General features: G+C 53.6%; 1 protein-coding gene across 2 annotated transcripts; it reads right to left on the bottom strand.

Annotated features, from left to right (window-relative positions):
• Nucleotides 1-17,501: 17,501 nt before the first annotated feature.
• On the bottom strand, nucleotides 17,502-23,839 carry DMBX1 (diencephalon/mesencephalon homeobox 1). Of its 2 annotated transcripts, none has more exons than XM_003936881.4 (4): nucleotides 23,686-23,839; nucleotides 19,640-19,818; nucleotides 19,012-19,360; nucleotides 17,502-17,956 (listed from the first exon to the last, which is right to left on the bottom strand). In XM_003936881.4, the coding sequence occupies exons 1-4, from the start codon at nucleotides 23,837-23,839 to the stop codon at nucleotides 17,502-17,504; spliced, it is 1,137 nt and encodes a 378-aa protein (XP_003936930.1). The 2 variants fall into 2 exon arrangements, with proteins under 2 accessions (XP_003936930.1, XP_010345689.1); XM_010347387.3 differs by having other exon boundaries at nucleotides 19,640-19,835; nucleotides 23,688-23,839.
• Nucleotides 23,840-25,477: the final 1,638 nt, after the last annotated feature.

Below are 25,477 nucleotides of genomic sequence, written 5' to 3'. Positions count from 1 at the left end.
GTGGAGGGCTTAGTAAGCCCCAGTGAAAAGATGGGATTTGATTCTCAGTGAGATGGGATCCCCTGGATTTTAAGCAGGGAAGTGACATGATCTGATTTATGATTGTAAAGACTGCTCCTCCTGCTGTGTGGAAGCAACGGAGTGGCGAGGGGCAAAAGGGAGAGCAAGGGCAGGTTAGGAGGTCCCAGCAGTGAGACATACGGGCACTGAGACCAGGGTGGTTGCTCGGATTGGATGGATTCTGCAGCTGTTGGGGGAGTTTTGGGGTCATGAAGGAAAAGAATCCTAAGGAAGTTCTAAAGTTTTGGTTTAAGCACCAGGGTGTATGGTGGAGGATCCAGTTTTGGGATAAAAGCGATGGCTTGGTAAGGCATAAGACCTGTTAGCCCAGAAGTACTGTCCCACAGGAGCTGGGGCCACAGCCCTGAATCCGGGAAAGAGGAAGTGCTGGGATGGAGCCAGAAGCCATCGGGCACGTGGATGATGGTGAAGCTCCGAGGAGAGATGAAGGCAGAGAACCCAGAACCTAAAATAACCTAACCACAGACTCCAGGGGGAAGCAGGGAGCCTGTGTTGCTGACTTCTGAATCCTGCTCGGCCTTCTGTGAGGGAGACTTCCTGATGAGAGCTGTGGACTAGGAGTGGGGGATTAGGGAGAAGTGGAACGAGAGCACTAAGAGGCCAGGACTTCTGACTTGTTCACTCCTGTACCCTCAGTGCCCACCTGGCACAAGGTAACACCTGTGGACAAACACCTGTCAGCAAACACCTGTGGACTGAAGGAAGAAGGAAAAGGTGTGGCTCTCATTGCACAGCTGAGATTCCAGGTCCCCAGTAATGTGGGTTCATTAAAATGCCTAACTCTGGGCGGGAAGGGAGAAAATCTCCTCATGTGTATGGGAGTTGTTCCCCTAGCCAATTGCACAGTTTTCTACTTCTCTAGGGGGAGGCAAGGTGGCACGGGAAAGAAGGGCTGACTAGATCAGCGTCGAAGGACCAGCCTGAGGCCCAGGCTCTCCAAAGTAGGAGATGGCCAGATGAAGGGACCAAGCCTGAGGAAATCGGCACTGCTGGGGACTGCCACCAGAGGGCACCCCGGGCACACGGCAGGAGACAGACACCACTCAGCCCAACCAGACTGCACAATTTTGCCTTTTTCTCTTCTGAGCTCCAAGGCCGTAAGAAATGGGGAGATCACCAGGCGCAGTGGCTCACGCCTGTAATCCCAGCACTTTGGGAGGCTGAGGCAGTTGGAACACGAGGTCAGGAGTTCAGGACCAGCCTGACCAAGATGATAAAACCCTGTCTCTACTAAAAATACAAAAATTAGCTGGGCGTGGTGGTGGGCACCTGTAATCCCAGCTACTCGGGAGTCAGAGGCAGAGAATTGCTTGAACTGGGAGGAGAAGGTTACAGTGAGCCGAGATCACGCCACTGCACTCCAGCCCGGATGACAGAGCAAGACTCCGTCTAAAAAAAAAAAATTGAAAAAAAATTGAAAAAGAAAAAGAAATGGGGAGATAAAGGGAGAGCCTAGATCCTGGACAGAGACTTAGTTGGCCTTTATCAAGGTCACAGATAAGTCCTGAGTCTGCCTATAGACTAAACCAGGCATCCCCAAACTTTTTACACAGGGGGCCAGTTCACTGTCCCTCAGACCATTGGAGGGCCACCACATACTGTGCTCCTCTCACTGACCACCAATGAAAGAGGTACCCCTTCCTGAAGTGCGGCGGGGGGCCGGATAAATGGCCTCAGGGGGCCGCATGCAGCCCGCGGGCCGTAGTTTGGGGACACCTGGACTAAACCATGACCTTGATCTTAGACTGAGCCCTCACCCCAGTACACAGTAAGTCCTGACCTAAATCATAGACTGAACTTGACCCTGGCTCTGACCCTGCCTGTTCATTCATCAAACCCTGACCTTGATCCCAGGCTGAGCTCTGACCCCAGCCCATAGACTAAACCCTGACCATTACCATATAGTAAATCCTGACTTGGACACAGACCGATCATGGACACACATTCGCCCTTATTCTGGCTATAAACTGAGCCCTGACCCTGGGAACACACAGCCCTGACCCTGGTCCATACACTGAACTCTGACTCAGATCACCGAGCCTGATCCTAAATCTGATGCCAACCTGAATTCTGACCCTGATCCCTATGCATTGAATCTTGACGCTGGACAACTACTGAGCCTTTATCATGGTCACAGACTGAGCCTTGATCCCTAAGACTTGCTCACCCAACATCCCAACGAGTTAAGGACCTTCCAGATGAAGCTCCTGTGTCAGGCCAAGCTTCAGTCTCAGAAGGAAGTAATTCCTGGAACCACTTTGGTTGGGAAGAGAAGGAATTCTAGGTCTCCAAATGGTCCAGAAACGCCTCTGTGTTGGACCGCTGAGAGGCCAGGTAGAGAAAGGCCAGTTCTAGGCTGCCCAGGACGTGAGGAAAGGGCAGCCAGGTACCTTCTCAAGGTACCCCACAGCTGTGGGGGCAGAGGCTCCTCTGCCTGCCTGTCCATCTGGGGAGGCTCCCGACTGACCGCCTCTTCATTCGCACTTCTGACTCCCTTCTGCTCTGAGGTCTGTGTTCCACCCCTTGTTAGCTTTCAGGGAAAATGAGGAGGTGACATTCCATGCAATGGTGGAACCAGGCCATGACTGGTTCCAGGCCTTGCCCCCAAACCGTGCCCTGGTGGGAAGAGAAGTTCCTCCCTCTGGGAGCTCACTTTGGCTGCTCACTCCAACCCAGGGAGAAAAAGTCAATTAGGCTCAAGGCAGCTTCCGCAGGGCGTTGGGTTGACAGCGGTCAAGACCCAAGAGCACGAGGCAGTGCGTGGGAAGTCCCTGAGGCCCCAGCATGTTCTGGAGTCTGCAGCATGTGAAGGTGTGCTAGGTGAGGGCAAAGGACAGCACAGTCCCTCCCCAGGGCACACTGGCCAAGTCCATTTCTGCTCTCGCCGCGGTTCAGCCTGGGTGCCCTCCTGCTGCAGGGCCCACTGGCCTCCAGACTCACCTAGGGAGGCTCCGAGGGCGGGAGTGGAGGCCGAGCTGGGCAGGAGCTGGGGCGGGGGAGGGGGACGGCTCGAGTCAAAAAACGCTGACGCCAAAGACAATGAGCTCTCCGAGGCTGAGGCAACTCATTTGGTCCCGGCCACGCTTTATTAAATTCTCATAAACCTGTCAGGGGGGACAGGGCTCGCTTCAGTTTACCTCATTAGCCCGACACAATGACAGTGGTGGGGGGACAGGCGGGCTGGGGGTGCGGCAAGGGGAGGCTGGCGCTCAGCGCTGAGAACTGAGCCAGCCAGGAAGATAATTGAATTAAGTGGCTTTTGTTAATGGTTTTTAAGACTCCAAAGTGTAAATAACATTTAGGGGTTTTCTTTTAAAGCGGCTGGGGTTTTAGAGACCCAGGGAGCTTAGGGGAGGCCCAGCCTGGTCCCTGCCTTCTCCCCCACCCTAGGGGAGCCCCCAAGGGGAGAACCTGCGGGAGTCACCCCAGAGATGCATTGCAGTTAGCCTTGGGAGGACTGAGGGGAAGACTTCCCCAAGGGAAAGGGACAACCCATTGGAGCCAAAGAAACTGAGACAGCTTCCTGGTGAGTCTTTGAACAGAATCAGAGTAGTGAGCAAAAGAGGGGATGGATGCAGGGGGCTCGCTGTGATGCCCTACCCAGTCCACCCAGTCCCGGAATGCTGCCATTGGACAAAGTGGCCAAGGATGTCTCTGAGATGTTACTGGAGGCATGGTCCTGGCCTCCTGGGGTCGGCGTTCATTCCCTATGAGAGGTCAGTAGGAGGGGAAGGTCTTGGCTGTATCGCCAGCAGATAGTGGGCTCCCCATCAAAGCATACGTAGGAATGCTGTGAGTTAGGGTTTCCCCAAACAAGGCAATGGATTAGACTAGACCCCAGCCTTGCTGAAGGCAACTGAACTTGATCTGAGTTGTAAGAGGAGCCTGAAAAGATGGTGTGGTGAGCTCACTCCTCTGGGGACACAAGGGCTTGGGAGAATTAGATGCCGGGAACAGGGACACAGACAGAAGTTGAGAATCCAGCCCCTGGCTTTCCTCAGTCAACACCTTCTCCCTCTCTGCAGACTAGACCAGGTGGAGGAGTTGGCTGGATTGAAGGCAAAGCGCTCTGGAGGTGAGATGGGGTGGGGCTGGCCCGGGACCAGCCCACAAAGGGTTAAGGCGCTAATCGCCTTGCATACGACAAAGGGAAGTGAGTTTTCTGATCCAGAAAGGATCAGTCCCTGGGACGCCCCATCAGGCCTTTCAGCGTGAAATTACACCCCAGCGGGGGCACTCCCCTCCCCCTACGCACACAGCACCCGCCGGGCCTGGCACAGGATTAGGGCCGGGAGTCATCAGCGTAATAGATCTCGCCTCCCCACGCCATCCCTCCCCCCAGGAGCCTTCAGTCCTGCCTCCGGGCCTGGGCCAGCTTCTTTCCTCATATCTGTCCACCTGGCGGTTGCACTGGTCATCATCCTGACCTGCCTGGTCATCCCTGGCCTCACTCTAGGTCTAGTCATTCCGTCTGTCTCCTCCAGCCATGCACCGAGCCCCCACCTCACGCCCTGCTGTAGTGCCTTCACAACCTTTCATCGGCCTGCCACTGCTTATGCATTCCACTGCTTATGCATTTGTTGTCTGTCCCCCTCGACGCTAGGTGCTGCCCTGCTCAGCACTGTATTCCCAGTGTCGGGGCTGCAGCTTGCACACCATGGTGCTCACTCAACTAACGTAGACTTCCCATCCGCCTCACAAAGACTGGGGTGTGCTCCCTGAACTCTGGATGCTGACGCTGAGGATGGGGAGGGGGAAACTAAAGACTGTGCCGGGACAGGGCCATGTCCTCCGGAGGAGAGAGGAGCCTGTGGCATGGTCGCTGCCTTGGGCCCAGCTTCGTCTCTTAAGGATGGCATGAGGGAGGCAGGCAGGAAAAGCGAGAAGCCCTACGAGGACAGAGGGTCCACCTGTCCTTCAGTGCCATCCCAGGAGACCCTCTCATTCCACTTCCGCAGGCTGCTGTACCTTTGCCCTCTGATGACCTCTAAGCCCCATCTGCACCCCCAGCCAGGAGGACCCAGCTTGGGAAGAAGCGGCTCTGGATGGAGCAGTTGAGGAAACAGGATGACATCATATGGAAGAAAAAAACCAACAAGACTTGGAAACAAAGGCTGTCTGAGAAAGGTGCCTGCATGGACCAGCTGTCCAACCTCTACATGGGAAAAAGAGAAACCGAGAAACAGAGGCCTAGAAAGAGCCAGGGCTTGCCCAAGCCCATCGTGCAAAGCTATGGCTAGGCCCAGACAGAAACCAGGTTCCCTGCGGTCCTCAGCAGAGCTGGTCTCTCACGTGCTCTTCCAAGTTAGTTTAACAAGTTCAGTACTGGTTGAACACAAACTCTGTACCAAGCTGTGTGCCATGCCAGCTTCTGCCCAGGGACCTCCATCTGGCAATGGATGAGAACTATATAGTGGCCAGAGGGGTCAAGAGAAGAAGGGGCATCTCCCTCCCCTGCGATAATCCAGCAAGGCTTCCTGGAGAGGGTAGCATGTGGTTGGGCTCTGAAGAGTGAAGCCTCTCCCCAGGAGGAGGGACCAGCAGAGGGAAGGTACTGGGGAGAGAGTACAGTGAGTGTGTGCCAGTTGGGTGACACACCCCAGAACAGTGCGAATAGACATGTTCTGTGTGGCTCCCAGGCCAAGCCAAGCTTGATAAGGAGACTACTGGGTGGCAAATTTCAGACAATATCAGGAAGAACTTTCCGACAGCCTGGGCGCAGGCCGCCCTGGGAGGTACTGAGCTGCCCACCCCTTCAGGATTGTGGGTAGGGGCTGAGTATCAGTGACTCCTCCCCAGATGGAGGCAGAACTAGAGACCCCTGAGGATGTCTATCCTGAGAACCTGAAGCGGAAATGACCAGACATCAACAGGCTGGGCTCTTCAGCAGGCGAGCCCGACCCCGCACCTGGTCCGTCCTCCTGGTCCTCCTGGGCTCAGCTAGCCGCTGGTGGCTGGAATGTGGGAGAGGGAGGTGACAAGGCAGACAGAATGACTGCTTTTTCAGTGATTCTTCTATGTATCCGGGCCTTCCACCCAGTCTGGCGGCAGGGTGGGGTGCTTAAATCAGGCTCAGAAGTCGTCCAAAACCCCACTTAAAAAAAATATTTGGCTGGGCGTAGTGGCTCACGCCTGTTATCCCAGCACTTTGGGAGACCGAGGTGGGCAGATCATGAGATGAGGAGTTCAAGACCAGCCTGACCAACATGGTGAAGCCCTGTCTCTACTAAAAATACAAAAATTAGCCGGGCATGGTGGCGTGTACCTGTAGTCCCAGCTACTCAGGAGGCTGAGGCAGGAAAGTTGCTTGAACCTGGGAGGCAGAGGTTGCAGTGAGCCAAGATCGCACCACTGCACTCCAGCCTGGACGACAGCGAGACTGTCTCAAAAAAAAAAAAAAAAAAAAAAATAGGGACTGAGGTCTGAGCGTGGTGGCTCACATCTGTAACCCCAGCAGTCTGGGAGTCCAAGGTTGACTGACCACTTGAGCTCAGGAGTTCAAGGCCAGGCTGGGCAACATGGTGAAACCTCAGCTCTGTCAGAGATACAAAAATTAGCTGGGCATGGTGATGTGTACCTGCAGTCCCAGCTACTTGGGAGGCTGAGGGGGAAGGATCACTTAAGCCCAGAAAGGTGAGGCTGCAGTGAACCGTGACCACACCACTGTATTTCAGCCTAGGCGACAGGGTGAGACCCTGTCTTTAAAAAAAGAATAGGGACTGAGGCCTAGAGACCGGCTTTTCCAATAGCCCACAGGTGGAGAGGCAGGTTGGGGCTTGCGGGCTGCGCAGTCCTTTCCAGGCAGCCTGTCAAGGGCAGACTGAAGGAGGTGAACCTGTCAGACATCTCCTGGGCCCTGCCTCCACAGGAGCTGTGCGTGCTGAGGAGCCGGCGAGAGGAGCGCCTGCCCTTACCTCGCCTTCACCTCTCCCCTGTGATCAAGCTTCCACCTCAGCTAACTTGGATTCTTCCTGAAGCACTGGGGCTCCTGTGTCCTGGAGTTCTCTCCAGGACAATCCTAAGGTAAAAAAAGAATGTGTCCCCTCCCTCCTGGCTGCAGGGGCTGGGCAGGGTGACCTGTGAAGGGCCACGCCTGTGGGTCTGTCGTCCTGCTCAGGTGAGACCAACAACAAAGAGCAGCTTATGCCTGTGCTCACACCGCGTGCTCCCACACACGCCCACACGGGCTCTTTCCAAGAACAGCTCTTCAAGTCTGGCTGCCAAGATAAAGGAGCCACGGGGCCATCAACCCCAGGAGGAAATATCGCTGCTGCAGCCTTTGTTGTTCAAAGGGCTTTGTGAAATCTCCAGCCTTTTCTTGGAAAGGGTCCCGGGCTGAGGCGGCAGTTTCCCACAGCGGGAGACGGGAGATGTGGGTGAGGGCCGCACAGCCTCCCTGGCCTGGAAGGAGTTGCAGGAGGAGAGCTCCAGGGGGCCAGGCTTGGAGTCATTAGTGGTGGCAACAGAAGCCTAATCCTTCACTTCCATTATTAGCTCACTCAATTCCCTCAAGCTCTGGGGGTAGACAGAGCTCTCCCCATTTTACAGATGATGAAACAGGTTCCCAGAAGCCTAGCAGCTTATTCAGCGGTCCACAGCGAGTCAGTGTTAGAAATGAAACTGGGACTGACTTGGCACCAGTCACAGGCTGAGCTGACCCTGCCCCGAGCTGAGTCCCGCCATGCCCATTCTGAGCTCCAGCTCTGACCTCTAATTGAGCTATGACTTGCCCTAGATTGATCCCAAGTCTAGCCTCAGATTGCTTCTCCTGCTAGCCATAAGCCCTTCCAGGTCAGAGATGTGTATGCTTCTCATTCACCCCTACCCCTTTACGTGGATATATATGTGATTATTTGAGTAATCTCTGTTTTATCCACTAGACTACATATAGAGCCAAGGACTGAGTCTATTTTTGTTTAGCGGCGCTTATTATTATGTAATAAGAGCAATAATAACAAGCAAGTGTTAGCTGGGTGTGGTGGCTCATGCCTGTAATCCCAGCTTTGGGAGGCCAAGGTGGGTGGATCACTTGAGCTCAGGAGCTAGAGACCAGCTGGGGCAACACAGTGAGACCTCTTCTCATGTAATAAAAATAAAGACAAACCAACAGAAACAAGCAAGTTTTGAGCATTTACGAAATGCCAACGTTGTGCTAAGTGTTTTACAGATGTTATCTTTTGTTCCTCACAAAGAACCCTGAAGTGGGCATGATCATTTATCATTCACCCCACTTTACCGGGGAGAATACTGAGCCCCAAGGTGACACCCGGAGGAAGCATGTAGAAGTACAGGACACTCTTGGTAGTTCCTCCACCCCTCACACTCAGTGGCCTGGTAAGGAATGGGGTGGAGAGGGAAACCTTGGCTGGAAGAGGAAGTGGAGCTCCTTGGGCAGGTGGGAGAAGCCGAGGGCTTTCTGAAGTCACAGAAAGGCCAGTGAGTTAGCCGAAAGACCTGGGGTGGGCCAGGCGTGGTGGTTCCCGCCTGTAATCCTGGCACTTTGGGAGGCCAAAGCAGGCAGATCACCTGAGGTCAGAAGTTAGAGACCAGCCTGGCCAACATGGTGAAACTCTGTTCTCTACTAAAAATACAGAAAATTAGCCAGGCATAGTGGCAGGTGCCTGTAATCCCAGCTACTTGGGAGTCTGAAGCAGGAGAATTGCTTGAACTTGGGAGGTGGAGGTTGCAGTGAGCCAAGATCACGCCATTTCACTCCAGCCTAGGCAACAAGAGCAAAACTCTATCCCAAATAAATAAATAAAAAGAGATGGGCTGGAGGTGAGACCAGTTACATATTTCCTGGGGTCCAGGGCAAAATGAAAATGCAGGGCCCCTGCTTAAAAAGTAAGGACTTCAAGATGGTGACATCAGAACGTTACGGGCCCTCCTTAGCCCAGGGCCCTGTGTGACTGCACGGATCACACTCCCATGAGGTGGCAGCAGGAGGGAACACACTGTGAGGAGGGGGGCTCGGGGCAGCCCTTTGGGGTGGATGTGGGGGTTGGGGCACATGGGTGTTCACGTGGCATCTGGGACCAGCATCTGACTCTCATGTGGACATTTGGGCAGCATCTTCCACAAGCGTAGGGCAGCTGCCGCCAACTCTCTGTAGGCACCAAGCCAGCAGTGTGGCTCAGGAGGCTGTATTTAGAGGGGAGCTGGTGCCACTGAGAATTCAGGGGCTGTCTGGAGCATGAGCAAGCCAGGAAGAATGCATGTCTAGGGGTGGAGTGGTATGTGAAGCATCAGGCGACAGACCGTGGCTGTGTGTCTGCGGGCTTGGAGTGGGGCTGTGCGTACAGGCATGAGAGACAGGAGGCAGTCGCCCTGGGATGGTGCAGTGCAGCGGAGAAGTCAGTGTGTCCCGTGGGTGTGAGAGGGTGTGTGTGTGTGTGTGTGTGTGTGTGTGTGTGTGCTGTGACAGTGTGGGAGAGAGACTGTCAGTGTGTGGGGGCGTGTATGCCTATTCCCGCCTGCCTTCCTGGGCGCTGGCCCCTGCTGCCTTCCCTATTGTGAGGGGCTCCCAGGTGAAGACCTCTCCAGCTACCCCAGGCAAGCCCCCAGGCTTTTGAGGGGCCTGGTCCCCTCTCAGAGTGACATTCCTGCCTGTCAAGGGTGGGCAGCGCCACAGAGTTGCCTCCTAGGCTGTGGGGTGATCCTGGGCCAGTGGTGTCAGATTCCCAGTGCCAAACCCTCCCTCTGCAACCCTCTGAGGGCCTTTGTTGGAAGTTCAGACACACTTGTCAGAGGGGCGGGCAGAAGGCCACCTCCTAATCGGCTTTCCCAGAAGCTAAAGGAGAATGAGTGATGGGGGTGGAGGGCTCCAGACCAGAGCAGCCCTGTGGGAAAGAGATGAGGGAGGTGCCCCACCCTAAACGGGTCCATCCCCCAGACCCTCTCAGCAGGGGCCCGTTCCCCAAGGGCTTCTAAGGAACTAGACCCCTAAACTGCAAGAACACCTCAACCTAGGCCTAAGAGAAGGGGGAATTGCCAGGTGCGGTGGCTCACGCCTGTAATCCCAGCACTTTGGGAGGCCAAGGCAGGTGGGTCACCTGAGGTCCAGAGTTCGAGACCAGCCTGGCCAACATGGTGAAACTCCATCTCTACTAAAAATACAAAAAATTAGCCAGGTGTAGTGGTTGGCACCTATAGAATCAGCAACTTGGGAGGCTGAGGCAGGAGAATCACTTGAACCCAGGAGGCAGAGGTTGCAATGAGCCAAGGTCACACCATTGCACTCCAGCCTGGGCAACCAGAGCAAAACTTCATCTCAAAAAAAAAAAAAAAAAAAAAAAAAAAGAGAGAGAGAGAGAGAAGGGAGAACTTGGACAGAAGCTTCAGGGATGCCCCCCAACCCTGCCCTTCCCATTTCCCCCACCATGGGCTATCTGAGCACCAACAGCACTCTGGGCCCAGAACTGCTCGGCTTCTCAGCCTCCCCAGTACCTTCTCCTTACCTCCTCTGAGCCACCCAGGAAGCAGGCTGGACCTGGCTAAAGATTCCCTTTCAACAGAAGAGGAGACTGCAGACCAGAGAGGGGCAGTTATTTGCCCTCAGTCAACAGCAAGCCAGGCTTAGCTCCTCCTGGCTCCATCAGTAGCTTCCTCTTCTCTTCATGGTCAGCATTTCCCTGAGGTCCCATCCTCCGCTTCTCTCTGTGTAATGTCATTTAGTGACATGGCTTCATTCACCATCTCCCTATGACAACCATCAAGGTTAAGGGCATGGATTCTGAGGCCAGCCAGGTTCAGACCTTGGTTGGCCCATGACTAGCTATGTGGCCCTGGACAAGTTAACCCCTCTGTGCCTCAGTTTCCCCATCTGTGAGTAAGGATAGTAATAGTACCTACCCCATGGAGTTGGGTAAGAATTAAGTGACTTCTTACGTGTAAGATCCCAGGCACAGAGAAAGTCTGTGTCAGCAGCAGAGATAGACGCTACATCTTCCCTTGAATAAATTGAAGGCTCCTCAAAGGCAGCAAACAAGACTACTCTGAGCTCAGGACCATTTTCGGACACTCACCCGACTCCAACAGTGTAGGGGGTCTCCATCTACCCTATTGTGTGGCCAGAGACTCAAAAGTACCCTTGACCCTGCCCATCGTGCTGAAAATCACAACGATTTTCTCTCTGAAATCTCTTATCAATCAGACCCCTGCTCCCCACCTCTCCCCTAGTCCAGACGGTTGCCATCTGACTCACCCGGACATGACAGACACTGGCCTCCTCTGATCTCCTGCCCCAGCTCCTTCTCATGCGCCGCCATGCAGCAAAGGTGGGCGTAACTAAAACACACACTGATCACCCCACCCCCTCACTGGGAACAGCTTCCAGTGCCCCCCACAGCCTTGGCCCTTGGGCCTGAGTCCAAGGCCCTTGATTCCCTTCTCATCCTCACCCACTGGCACCATGCCCGCCATCCTCAAGCCCCACCCAGACAGCTCCCTTTCTCTTTTAGGGCTCAGGGCTTTGATGAGCTGGCTCAGTCCTACAGCTTTCTATGAACTGTGCCTCTCCCAGGAAACCCTTCTCTTTGACTTCCTGGTGAACACTGGATCCATGAGAGTCAGGTCAAAAGTCTCCTTCCCCAGGGGCCTTTCTGATTTCCCTAGACTGAGCTAAGGGTCCTCTTCTGTGCTCCCACAAATATTCTTTTTCTTTTTTTTTTCTTTTTCTGAGACAGAGTCTCACTCTGTCACCCAGTCTGGAGTGCAGTAACCCCATGGCTCACTGCAACCTCCACCTCCCGGGTTCAAGTGATTCTCGCGTTCCAGCCTCCAGAGCAGATGAGTCACTGGGATTACAGGCACACACCACCAAGACGGGCTAATTTTTATTATTTCCAGTAGAGACAGGGTTTCACCGTGTTGAAGGCTGGTCTTGAACTCCTGACCTCAGGTGATCTGCCCACCTTGGCCTCCCAAAGTGCTGGGATTACAGGGTGAGCCACAGCACCTGGCCAAAGGTCTCCATTTTTTGAATACCATATCACCCTGTGTTGTATTCTTTTCCACCCAGCTCCCAGCACAGGGATAGGCATACAGCAGGTGCTCTGTATATGCTGAGTACATGAGTGACTTGAGCTGCAGTGTTACCAGGGTGCCCTTTATGCCGGGGAAGGTGTGTCCCATTGGGCTGAAGTACATAGGAGGCACTCAATGGCTCAGGCTGGGGGAGGGAGCAGTGGGAGATTTGAGGCAGACATTTGATCTCTCAGCTCCTCCCAGGGAGGCAAGGGACAAGTTGAAAGCGAGAGGCTCCCCCCTCCCCCAGATCCTAGGCCACAGAGGAGAGAGGAATGCATCTCCTGGGGTGGACCTGGGAAGTGGAGAGGTCAGGGCCCGCCCCTGGGAAGCCCAGCAGACAGCCTCCTACATACATTCAGGCCTGCTGGGTTCTCCTACCAGGAAATCCTCAGGCAGGGGAGACTGTCACCTCCCCCAAACCTCAGCCAGGTGTCAGCATCACCCCTTCTGGCTCTCGTCCCTGTGCGGGCACTCTGGAGCTCCAGGGGAAGGAGGTGGAGCCAAAGCAGCCAGGACTGAGCAGAAATCTCATCTTCTTTTTCTTGAAATGCAGCCGGAGGGAGCAGGGTTTCACAGCAAGAACTTCCTGGCTGTGCATTTTTCCTGCACTTATTGCCTGTATGAACAGTCTCGCCATCTATCTCACGCCGTCTCTCTTGAGCATCATGAATGTGCTCATACACACACAGATGCAAGCAGACACTTAGGAATTCATAGCACAGGTTCTCAGACCTGCAGATAGACTTAACACAGACACACCACAGCACACCGTGGCAGAAAGCCCTTCATCCTCTGCTTGCTCACCTCTGAGGACAGAGCTCACACCCTCTGAAGGCCTCCCTCTGCCCTGGAGAATAGCTCTGGCTGTAGATCCAAATGTGTCTTCCTACCATTCCCCTGTGGTCCTGGCTTACTTGCAGTTTCCCACAGAATCCCCTGCCTCTCTCTGTCCTGCAGACCCATCCTGCAGGCTCCCCTGAAAACTCCCAGGCATTGCTTGTCCCGGGCGGGCATCTCCTGTCCCCGCTACTCTGCCACTTGTGCTTGGGTGAGGTCCAAACAGCCTAGAGAAGATGGAACCCTCCCCCATTATCTGCTCCCCTGCAGCCACTCCAGAGTGGCATCCCTACCAGAGTGGCAAGGGCCATAGACAGAGCTACGCTACACAGTCGGAGTGACAATGCCAATAGCGAGGTAGGCCAGTCTCCTTCCCCACTGGCCACGTCAACAGAGGGGCAGTGAACAGATCTGGAGACCCTGCCTGTTCAGCCCACTGCAGGCATCTCTGGAATGAAATGGACTGAGGTCTGGGCTGCTGGGTTCTCTTTTATTCGCCAGGTAAGACAAAGAACAGGTCACAACATCACAGGGAATAAGACTGACAGAAGGACAGATACACAGAGTGTCATGCTGTACTACATAGGGGGCAGGGGAAGGGACAGGCAGGGGTGAATTAAGTCTTGCTTTTTCAACTAACAGAATAAATAAATACAGTACACAGTGTTTTTGCCATGGTCTGGCATGACCTCTAAGCACAAATGATCACAAAACAGCTGGTTTGGAAAGCAGTCTGTACAGCCCACCAGCCTTGGAGTTGGGGTGGGACCCAGGTCCCTGGACCATGCTCTGGGGGAGTGAGGAAGCAGGGAAAGGGAGACTTGGATAGGAGGGAGGGGTCAGGCATGAGGCATTCTGCATTCTGCGAAGGGACAGTCAGAGCTTGAGCCTCTGGCCTCAGGCCCAGGTTGGCCCAGCAGGCCTGGGAGGGGCTCCAGCATGAGGTGTGGTGGGCCTGTACCCTCTGCCCACCAGAAGGGATGCACGGTGCTGCTTACAAGTGTGCTCGGAGGAGATGCATGGTGCCACTTACCAGTGTGCGTGAGACACGAGCGTGCTCTGCTCTTGCTCTCCAGCTGCTTTCACCCCCAAGGCTGGTGCCCTAAACTTGAGAGCCCTCCAAGGACAGGACCACATAGACCTTTCCCGCCTTCTCTGGGTTTGTAGATTTGGGTCAATTGAATGGGACAAGTGTTAACAAACATCTGAGGGAAGTTGGGCTGCTCCTGAGTGGGCCTGCCTCCCGCCATGACAGAACATTGCCCCTTAGGAGGTCGGGGGAGGCTTCCTGGAGGAGGTGGTGATATCCAGGGCTGTTGGATTCCAAGGCCCAGTGAGAATCACTCATACCCAGGAACTGACAAAAAGCGTCAGTCTAAAAGCAGCCAGGAAGCTTCCGATACCTTACCAGATGATTATTTTTTGTTTTCAAAACAGAACTTCCAGCCGGGCGCGGTGGCTCACGCCTGTAATCCCAGCACTTTGGGAGGCTGAGGCGGGTGGATCACAAGGTCAAGAGATCGAGACCATCCTGGTCAACATGATGAAACTCCGTCTCTACTAAAAATACAAAAATTAGCTGGGCATGGTGGCGCCTGCCTGTAATCCCAGCTACTCGGGAGGTTGAGGCAGGAGAATTGCCTGAACCCAGGAAGCGGAGGTTGCGGTGAGCTGAGATCGCACTCCAGCCTGGGTAACAAGAGCGAAACTCCGTCTCAAAAAAAAAAACAAAAACAAAATCAAAAACAAACAAACAAAAAAAAAACAGAACTTCCTGGAGCTAATCCCAGAGGACAGTGGATGGGCCATTGGCCACAGAACCCCTCCCAAACCAAAAACCTCCTCTGTCCCTCCTGGAATCTGCCAACTTCCCACAGTGCTGCCTGTCTGTTCTCTGATGCTCCCATGGCTGGTGGAGTCCCCTTCCAGATTCCAGACCCAGCAAGACACTTGAGGATTCGGAAACCCTCAGCTGCCTGTCTTGGTGCTTGCCACATGTAGGTGAGGTCTTTAGCCTGGATTCCAGGTTCCAGGCCCCTTAGCCCCACCTCTCGTGAAGCCAGCCACCCCTTTCCCGTGGTCTATGGAATCTCATCTCTGCTGCTTTGTTCAAACAGTTCTCCTGGCCCAGACTTCCATCCCCCTCACTTTTCTCCTGTCCGAAGCCTTCTCCATCTGTCCCAGCCGAGGCAGACCCCCTCAAGGGTGATAGGCATTGACTCTCCACAAACCAATCCTACCAGGACACCAACAGAACCTCTCTCTTCCCACTGAGAGAGGAGACAAGCCTTAAGAATCTTTACCCTGGTTTTCAGATCAACGTCTTTAAACAGAGGTTGGAGTGTTCAAAGGTGAGCCACCAAGAGCTGGGGAGCATGACCAAGAATTTGTCCAAGCCATCCCTTCCCACTGCCCAGAGCCCCTGAGATCATGCAAAGGTATAAAAATGGGGTGACCCCAGAGACTGGCACTGGAACTCAAGAAAATCAGGATCAAATCCAGATTGTCTGAACTAGACAAGATCCATTATACTTATGGGGAAACTAAGGCAGTGTCTACAGAGAGGTTTGTGTGTATAACACTCCTTGCTCCACAGCAAGGCTACAGTAATTTTCTAATTCATACATTGTGCTTTTGAGAACCTTCTGTCATTGTCAATTGAACTAAAAACTTCGGTCCTGCAAGGTTGTGAGCACAAAATGCAGAAAGTAGAGCTGGCCAGGACCTTACAGCCATCTAACCCAGACAGGGAGACAGACCCAGAGAGGCTACAGGCTTGCCTAAGGTCACACAACTTTTTTTTTTTTTTTTTTTTTTTTTTGAGATGAATTCTCACTCTGTTGCCCAGGCTGGAGTGCGATGGCATGATCTCGGCTCACTGCAACCTACACCTCCCAGGTTCCAGCAATCCTCCCTCTTCAGCCTCCCGAGTAGCTAGGATTACAGGCACATGCCACCACACCTGGCTAATTTTTATATTATTAGTAGAGATGGGGTATCACCATGTTGGCCAGGTTTGTCTTGATCTCCTGACCTCAGGTCTGCCTGCCTCGGTCTCCCAAAGTGCCGGGATTACAGGCATGAGCCACCGCCCCTGGTCAGTCACACAGCTTTGAAAGGGAGTTTGCTGAATCTGGGTTTCCTGGCTATAAACAGGAACACACTTTTCCATGCTAGTGACTAGTTGGAGAGAAGTCCTTACCTCCATAACCGGCTCTGGGGCAGGAAGCCCACAGAAGCCTAAGCCTATGCTCTGCTGTATGCTTTACACGCACTGTGCGCGGGAGCAGAGTTCAACCTTCATTGCTGGTCAGCCACACCCCTGCCATGGACAGTACCTGCTGGATATGGAGGCTGGGCTTATGGGAGAGGAACACCAGCCCTGGTGTCTCTGAGAGCACCTCTTCCCCTGCTGCCACACTCCAACTAGGGAAGTTTCTCCAAATTTAGCTCTAGAGCCCTGTGGTCAGTCCTGGCTGAACGCCGACACTAGGCCTCTGTCTTTGGAGGATTTACAGGCAGGAATGCTGGCCATTCTACTGCCTGCCCAGCCTGACTGCTGCCTTCTCAGTCTTGGAAATGAAGACCTCAACACTGAGAAGAGATAAGAGAAAGTAATTCATGACACCCTCTAGACGCCAGCCTGGGCGAGGGTGGGAGTAGGAGCCAGTGCCACCTCCCACGTGCGGCTCCAGATCCCCAGGGTCTCCAGCTAGGGGCTTGTTGCTTCTATTGGGCATGGAAAGGCACAGCTGCCTAGAGAGGGTGCGGGTGCAGGGAGGAGACAGGCAGGCAGGGTAGAAGGGAGGGAACAGGAGTGGAACGAGAAGTAGCAAAATTACTAAAACCCAAAAACAGCCACAAGCCCGAACAAAACATAGCTTAAGAATTGACGACACCAACACAGCCAGCACTAAAGGAAGAAACCAAGGGCACGGGGAGAGACAGGGAGAAAGATCAAGGGTGGAGAATACAGAGGCTGGGTGGAGATGAGGGCAGGGACCAGGACAGAGACCGGAAGAGGGAGATCAAGGGAAGAAGGAAGGAGAGAGAAGCGGAAAGAGAAGGGATGGCTAGAGTGAGCCACAGAGGCCGCAGGGCAAGGGTGGGAGGGAAGAAGAGATGGGGGCAGGGCAGGGGCCTGGGGCAGGCAGGTGCCTGAAAATATAGCTTTATATATTTATATTTATATCTCACATTCCACACATAGACTCACTAGGGGGGCAAAAGGGGAGGGAGGAAAGGGAGGAGGCACTATTGAGATAGGGATCTAGCCAGGGAGAGCCTCTCACTTCCCAGAGGACAGCTTGGGCGCCCCAGCCTCTCACCTCCTCCCCATTCGGCTCCCTGGGGGGTGGGTCCAGGCAGGGTCATGCAGAGGGTGTGTAAGTGTGGGCTTCACTTCGGGCTGGGTATGGGAAAGCGGGGCAGGGAATAGGACACCAGGCCCTAGGATCCCTGGGCTCATGGAGTTAACTCCTTGAGAGCCACCTGGAGATAACCACGGGGTGAGGAGGGGACACCCAAGACCCCTGGCTGGGTTGGAGGCCAGACAGTCAGTTGGGCAGTGTGTCGAGTCCCAGGGAGGCTGCATGCTGCTTAGCCCGGAGCCGCAGGTTCTCGATGCTTGTGGTTTTACTGTTCAGGGTAGCTGTTGCAGGAGCCAGGCCCGCTGGGGGTGCAGGCAGCAGTGGGGACCCCCACACACCCTGGTGGGCAGCAGCGGCTGCTGACAGGGACTGGTAGTAGGACTGGCAGTGCAGTGAGCCCAGCGGGGCCATGTTGACACCCAGGTAGGGCACAGCGGCAGCAGCTGCTGCGGCAGCAGCAGGGGCGGGACCCCCGACTTCAAAGGATGAGTAGTGCACCAGGTTGTTGGTGGCTGCCATGTGCTGACGGAATTGCTCCTGCAGACGGAAGAGGCTCAGCGGGGACGAGGAGTAGGAGTGGGAGGGGCCCAGGAGGCCACCCCCTGGGGCCGCAGGAGGGAGGGTCAGGCTGCCTGGGGAATCTGCAAGCAGAGAACCCAAGAACAAAGCACTCACACAAGAGCACTTGTCTGCCAGGTGAAGTGCGCTCGCCTTCTCACCGCTACAGACAAGACAGGCTTCGGCTGAAACCACATCCATCCCATCCCAGCCAGGGCATCCCCTGAAGCAAGGCTCAGAATCCTCAGAGAAAGGGACCCAGGCTTCCTGGGAAAGCCCCGGGGGCCCTGCCAAGGCTCCCATGTCTGTCTCTTTTTCTTTTCAAGGGCTGTAACTTCCCCTCCCGCTCCCCTGCCCAGTGCTTCCATTCCCTCCCTCCAACCTTCAGCTCACAGCCCCGTCCCCTCCCTGCTGGGCTTAGGGTTTGTGTCTGAGATATGCTTCATGCCAGAGCTCTGTTCCTTCAGAAATATGCACGAAGTCTCTGCTGCATGTGGAAATCTCTGGTACCAATGCAGTATTTGCCCAGTATGCACAGGGACATCCAACTGGTTGTTAAAATATCGGAATACTGGCTGGGTGTGGTGGCTCATGCCTGTAATGCCAGCACTTGGGAGGCCGAGGCAGGCAGATCACCTGAGGTCAGGAGTTTGAGACCAACCTGGCTAACACAGTGAAACCCCGTCTCTACTAAAAATACAAAAATTAGCCAGGCGTGGTGGCACACACCTGTAGTCCCAGCTACTCCGGAGGCTGAGGCAGGAGATCGCTTGAAGCAAGGAGGTGGAGGTTGCAGTGAGCCAATATCGCGCCACTGCTCTCCAGCCTGGGCAACAGAGCCATACTCCGCCTCAAAAAAAGAAATTGGAATACTTCCAAATGGTTGATAAATAATTTTTGCCCTGAACTCTGGCAGTATCCTTCCTCTGCTACTCAGCCCATCCCTCAGTACCCCCTGGACCTTTCCAGAACTCTGCAACTAAAGGGTGAAGACCTGGCCCAAGCCTGCTGTGGCCAGTCCATTCTGATGGGCCATGCCCCTGAGGGGCAGTTGATTACTCCCTCCCTACCTCTGACCCGCTTCACTCGCTCAGGTCCCCCAGGCCCCAGCTCTCCCATGGCACCCCTCACACCTCACCTGCCTTGGGGCTGCCCCTCTTGCAGCCCAGCCCCTTGCTCTCAGCCCCAGGGCTCTTCTCAGCTTTGGGGTCCTCAGCCCCTACCCGAGGATCCTCCTCACGGTCCGGCTGATCCTCGGGAGCTGATTCACTGGCCGACTGCTCAGACAGACTCAGGTGAAGCTCAGCAGGGGGGTCACTGCCAGGCAGACGTGGGGGCTGGTCAGTGTCCAGCTGGGTATCTGGAGTGGGAGCCTCAGTCTTGCCTTCCCCGTGGGAGCCCTCAGCCTCCTTCTGCTTCTGGAGTTGTTCCTTCTGCAGGCTGCGCTGCTTCTTCCGGAACTTGGCCCGGCGGTTCTTGAACCACACCTGGGGACAGGAAAGGAGCAGTCTGAGGTGGGCAAGAAAGAAGTGGGGTTGGCGTGGAGCAGGGTGCTCCGGGAGAAGAGGTACGTGGTAACATTGCCCCCACCCCTCTAGGGAACACACACCCTCTGTCCCTTCCCAAACTCTCCTCCTATCACCGAAGGCTTTGATGGAGCGGTCAGTTGCACCTTGGCACAGGGATGACATGCTGGCTGCTGGACAATGCCAGACTGATGGGCTGGTGTTTGTCTGCAAGGCCTAATTAGGAGAGTTGGGCCCTACCTGCACCCGGGCTTCAGGCAGGTTGGTGCACATGGCCAGTCTCTCACGCATCACCACATCTGGGTAGTGAGTCTTCTGGAAGGTCTTTTCCAGGGCCTCCAGCTGCTGAGCCGTGAAAGCCGTGCGGCTGCGACGTTGTTTGCGGTGCTGGGAACCATAACGGGCCTCCAAGATGATGTCTTGAAATGTACAGCCGTTGGAGGGCAAGGAGAGGGGGCCCATTTAATTACGGGAAATAGCTTTGAATCTTATCCTGCTCTGACCCACTGTGGATACCCAGGCTACTGCCAGAGCTGGCCCTGGTCCCTTGCCCTTAGAAATAACCCATCCCCTCTCCATATGGCTGTGGGCTTTCAAGGTCTCTCCACCCCATTATGCAGTATCAGGACCACAGAGGTCTAACTCAACTCCACAAATGGCTGTCAGGCATACGATTGGCGGGTGGGGGGGGGTCTTCATTATTTGGCATTGGGGGTGGGCAAGTGGGTATTGCCCTAAGATGGATACCGTGAGTATATTTTGAGACTCCATGACGCTAATAATCTGTAAGTCTATATCACAAGAGTTCTAAGACCCTACAGCCCTTAGATTCTGAACACTAAGACATCTTTAGCATTAGAGTACTGGTCTCGGCCCATGAGAAGCCAGGCTGAGCTGGTACCCATCTCAAGGTCTAGTTAAGGGAGGACTGACTAGGCAAATGGAATTCACTGGCACTCCATCCTCTGTTCTCTGCATGTAAACCACCTCATCCCGGCTGGCCTACAGTCTCTGATGGCAGGGCCTGAGGCTCCTGCTCTTCTGTTTCCTGAACAGAGAGCCTGGCTGGGGGGAAGAATAAAGCGGGGGGGGGCAGCAGGGCTTAGGTCTCAGGTAAGGCTTGTTGTACTCAGTCTTGACCCTTGTGGCTGCCTCCCCAAGGACAGAAGGGCAAAGAGATCAGGTTCTAACCACTGCAGGCTTGGAGGGGAGACAGGACTATGGACCACTGATTCCACGGTACCGTCCACATGTCTGGTAATGTGATAACACCCAGGACAGGTACCTGCCTGGGGCTGGGGTCTAGCCTCCATCCTGGGGTCTAGCCTTCAGCCCTTTTGCTTGAATAGCTCCTGGAGGATAGACAGTAACCTCTCTCCTCACTGCCTCCCATCATGTCATAATTGGATCCTGCCCTGTCTGTGCTGAAGGGAACTTGAGTCATCTCAGCCTCTGTGTAGGGCTGCCAGAGTCCTTCCCCTGCACTCCAGGGAATGGGAAATCATCCACAACACCCTAAATAGGAAGAAGCGGCCAGGCACGGTGGCTCATGGCTGTAATCCCAGCACTTTAGGAGACCAAGGCGGGTGGATCGCCTGAAGTCAGGAGTTCAAGACCAGCCCAGCCAATGTGACAAAACCCCATCTCTACTAAAAGTACAAAAAAGTAGCTGGGTATGGTAGCAGGCACCTGTAATCTCAGCTACTAGGGATGCTGAGGCAGGAGAATCCCTCGAACTCAGGAGGTAGAGGTTGCAGTGAGCTGAGATCACACCACTGCACTCCATCTAGCCTGGGCAACAGAGCAAAACTCTGTCTCAAAAAAATAAAAGATCGGGTGCAGAGGCTCACGCCTGTAATCCCAGCACTTTGGGAAGCCAGTAGATCCCCTGAGGTCAGGAGTTTGAGACCAGCCTGGCCAACATGGTGAAACCCCATCTCTACTAAAAATACAATAATTAGCCAAGTGTGGTGGTGCATGCCTGTAATCACAGCTAGTCAGGAGGCTGAGGTGGGACAATCACTTGAACCCAGGTGGCAGAGGTTGCAGTGAGCCAAGATGGCACCATTGCACTCCAGCCTGGGCAACAAGAGGGAAACTCCATCTAAAAAAAGGAAGAGGCAACTTGGTATCCAGGAAGCCCCAGACTTTGAGATACTTCTCCAGCTTAAAAAGGGAGCTCTGAGCCGGGCGCGGTGGCTCAAGCCTGTAATCCCAGCACTTTGGGAGGCTGAGGCGGGTGGATCACGAGGTCAAGAGATCGAGACCATCCCGGTCAACATAGTGAAACCTCGTCTCAACTAAAAATACAAAAAAATTAGCTGGGCATGGTGGCACGTGCCTGTAATCCCAGCCACTCAGGAGGCTGAGGCAGGAGAATTGCCTGAACCCAGGAGGCGGAGGTTGCGGTGAGCCGAGATCGAGCCATTGCACTCCAGCCTGGGTAACAAGAGCAAAACTCCGTCTCAAAAAAAAAAAAACAAAAAACAAAAAACAAAAAAAAAAAAAAAAAGGGAGCTCTGAACCCCTCGCAGACTGACCTTAATCCTGGGCCTGATTCAGCCCTGAGCTCTTGCTGCTCATCCTGGGGCAGGGGAAGAGGGCAGGGGACTGCTCTGTCAGCCCCTCTCTGGTTGTGGGAGGAGCAACAGCTCAGCATCCTACTGCTGGCTCCAGGGACTGCAGGGGTGGAGTGGGTGTAGGTGTCGCAGGGAAGCCAGACCCTTTTTTTTTTTTTTTTTTTTTTTTTGGTTTTCTTTTATTTTTTTGTTCTTTCTTTTTATTTTATTTTATTTTATTTTATTTTATTTTATTTTATTTTATTTTATTTTCTGAAGCCAGACTCTTTTTTTTGTTTTGTTTTGTTTTCTTTTTTTTGTTCTTTCCTATTTTATTTTATTTTATTTTATTTTCTGAAGCCAGACTCTTTAAACCTTGGGCAGAACCTCTGCTGAAAGGCAAGGCTTCCATACAAAGGCTCACCTGGAGTTCATGTTCTTCCTTCTTAAGAATTAGAGAGCTGGGGGTGGGCTGAACACCCCAGTTCCTCTGCCCCCACCGGCGGACATAAGTCCCTGTCCCTGACTCCTCTCTGTGCTCTGGTCCTCGGGTCCTGGAATACTGTCAGGAGCTGATGTCACCACCAGGTTGGGCACAGGACTGTATCCAACATCCCCGCACTAGAAACTCATGCCTCCACATTGGTCCGGGGAAACTTTTATCCACTGAGTTCTGCCCAGAGGCCTGGCAGAGTCTAAGGGAGTGAGACTGGCCATGCTCTGCTTGCCAGGCCAGTGCCGCTACCCATGTGGAGTCTTCAGATCCCTTCCCATTCTGTGCCTTTCCTCATGTTGGCCCCCTACTCCTTGCCATGCCTTTTTGAGGCCTGGTTCCTGCCCCTGTGGCCTTCAGAAAGCTCTCCCTGACTACCCCAGCTGATCCTGTTGCTTTGAGCTGCCCCAGCATTTGACCCTGGACATCCTCTTGTTGTGCCCTCTTATGGGTATGAAGTTATCTGAGGCCTGCCTGGCACAGGGCTGGGCCCATGTGAGTTTACCAGCTGCTCAAGGTTCTGCTGAATACTTTGCATATGTTATCACAGATCACCTCCCAACCACCCTAGGGGATGGGCATGGCCCTTGTCTCCTTTTTATAGAAAGAGAAACTGAGGCTCAGATAAGAGAGCTGAGTGGGAAAACCCCAAGCTGACTTCAAGTCTGGGACTCCAAAGCTCATATTTTTAGCCATGTCCCACCCAGCCCAGATTTAGCCTCTCCGAGCCTCCATTTCCTCATTCATAAAATGGAAATACTAACCTCTCCACATGGGGATTGGATGATTTGATACACACAGAAAGAGAGAGACCCCCACAGTGCCTAACCCACAGTTGATGTCAAAACATAGAAGCCATTATTTACAATTCTCTGTGCCTGAACTCTCCTTGCCTGGGCGCTCCGGGCATCTTCCAGCTACTTCCCAGCTGGAATACTCTGGGCCCTCCTACCTCATTTCTTCATCTGTGAATGCATGCCTCCCTCATGGGCTTGTTAGGAGAATTTGAAGGCACAGGGCAGCTCCAGTGCCTTGGACAGTGTTGGCAAACAAAGACGCTCTCGATATACACACATAGCTTTGAATTGACATGTCTCTGTGTGCTAAGTGACCTGAGTCTTTTGGAGCTGCCTAGAAGAAGCTTGCCCAGTGCTCCCTCTCCTGTTTGCCTTCCAGAACCTCCTCCCCCAATCCCCACAGTCCTGTCTCCGTGGTCCAGTCCCCAGGGCCCTTACCAGCCAGGCGCTCAGCCAATGTAAGCGCATGCACCGAAGGCCGGTAGTCGGGGGCATGCTGGGCCTGCTGGGCTGCCTGCTGGTGCAGGTTGTACATGGCGCTCAGTGAGTTCATGGCATGCAGCGAGTAGCCATTCACCCCGTAGTGCTGCATGGCGGCATCCACCTACAGATGGAAGAGGGAAAGAGACATGAGGCAGGGCTTTCAGACTGCCTCTGGGAGACCCACCCCCAGTCCAGACTGGATGCCCACCTTCTTTTCTTTTCTTCTTTATCTTTTTTGAGATGGCGTTTTTGCTTTTGTTGCCCAATCTGGAGTGCAATGGCACAATCTCAGCTCACCGTAACCTCTGCCTCCCAGGTTTAAGCGATTCTCCTGCCTCACCCTCCCGAGTAGCTGGGATTACAGGCATGTACTACTACGCCCAGCTAATTACTGTATTTTTAGTAAAGACAGGTTTCTCCATGTTGGTCAGGCTGGTCTCGAACTCCCAACCTCAGGTGATTAGCCCACCTCATCCTCCCAAAGTGCTGGGATTACAGACGTGAACCACTGTGCCCGGCTGATGCCCACCTTCTGACTGGGCAGAAGCTCTCTCTATAGAAAGAAGCCTGTCTTGACCATGGCTTACCATGTGAGGGCTCTTGCATTCACTCCTTCATTTACGCACTCATTCATTAATTCACTCAGCAGGGCCAGTGTGGGTTTAGGGCTCTGGGCTAGAACCCCAGAGCAGGCTAAAACCTCAACTCCACCACTCAGGAGCTTTGTGGCTTTGGACATGTCACTTCACTTCTCTGACCCACAGTTTCTCTATCTGCAACATGGGGTTAATATCAGTACCTGTCTCATAGGGTTACTGCAAGGATTAAGAGAAGACTTTACAAAGGACTGGATCATAGTATATACTCCAAACTGTTAGTCGTCGTGATTTACAAATTCATTTGCTGCTTTATGCAATCATCTCTTCATTCAATTACTCAGGCACTTACTCATTTTTACCTTCATTGATTCACTCACACACTTATTACTTATTCAACCAATACCCATTGAGGCCCACTTGGAGCCAAGCCTAGAGCTAGATTCCCCACTGAGGCATTTGCTTTGAAATGAGATAAACCCTAATATCCAGCACAAACGTAAGAATACTGTTATGACTGTCATATGCTCACTGCCATTACCTCCCATTATTCTCACTGTAGCTCCAAGAAGCAAGCCAACCAAGAATGATGAGCCCCACTTGCAGCTGAGTACGGAGGCTTAGAGAAAGAACAGCGACAAGTTGAGGCCACACAGCCAGTCCAGGGCCTGCCCCACTCCACATTCCTGCAGTCTTATTCTTTCATGGCCAATTGTCCCAAGGAAATCTTCCATTCCTAAGAGAAGACTTCCATACTTCTGAGGCAGCTCCGCCGTCAGCAGGAGGCTGCCAAGGTCCCATCCGGACCCTCACCCTCTCTGCAGCAGTGTGAAATGTCATTTTTGGAATTGATTCCACATCTGGAATCTCCCCCAAACACAACAGTGTTTCCTATTTCCCAAGTGTGGGAGGTGAAAAGAAAAGGCTGGGGCAATGGTAGGTCCATTTGATAAAAGGAAGACATATGCAGGTATCTCAGCTCCTCACTGAAATGGATGCAGGCTATACAGAATCACACACGGCTGCAGGCAAGCACACGCACATTTCGTGCACAAATACACGTACGCAGACATTTTTGTCAAGGCATTCATAGAGCTGGCCTAGTCACAGACACAAAATGTCATTTCCCCACCATTCCACACACAGACATG

The sequence above is a fragment of the Saimiri boliviensis genome, chromosome 11 (genome assembly GCF_048565385.1).
Source record: "Saimiri boliviensis isolate mSaiBol1 chromosome 11, mSaiBol1.pri, whole genome shotgun sequence".
NCBI lineage: Eukaryota > Metazoa > Chordata > Mammalia > Primates > Cebidae > Saimiri > Saimiri boliviensis.
This window is presented reverse-complemented; position numbering and strand designations above follow the sequence as displayed.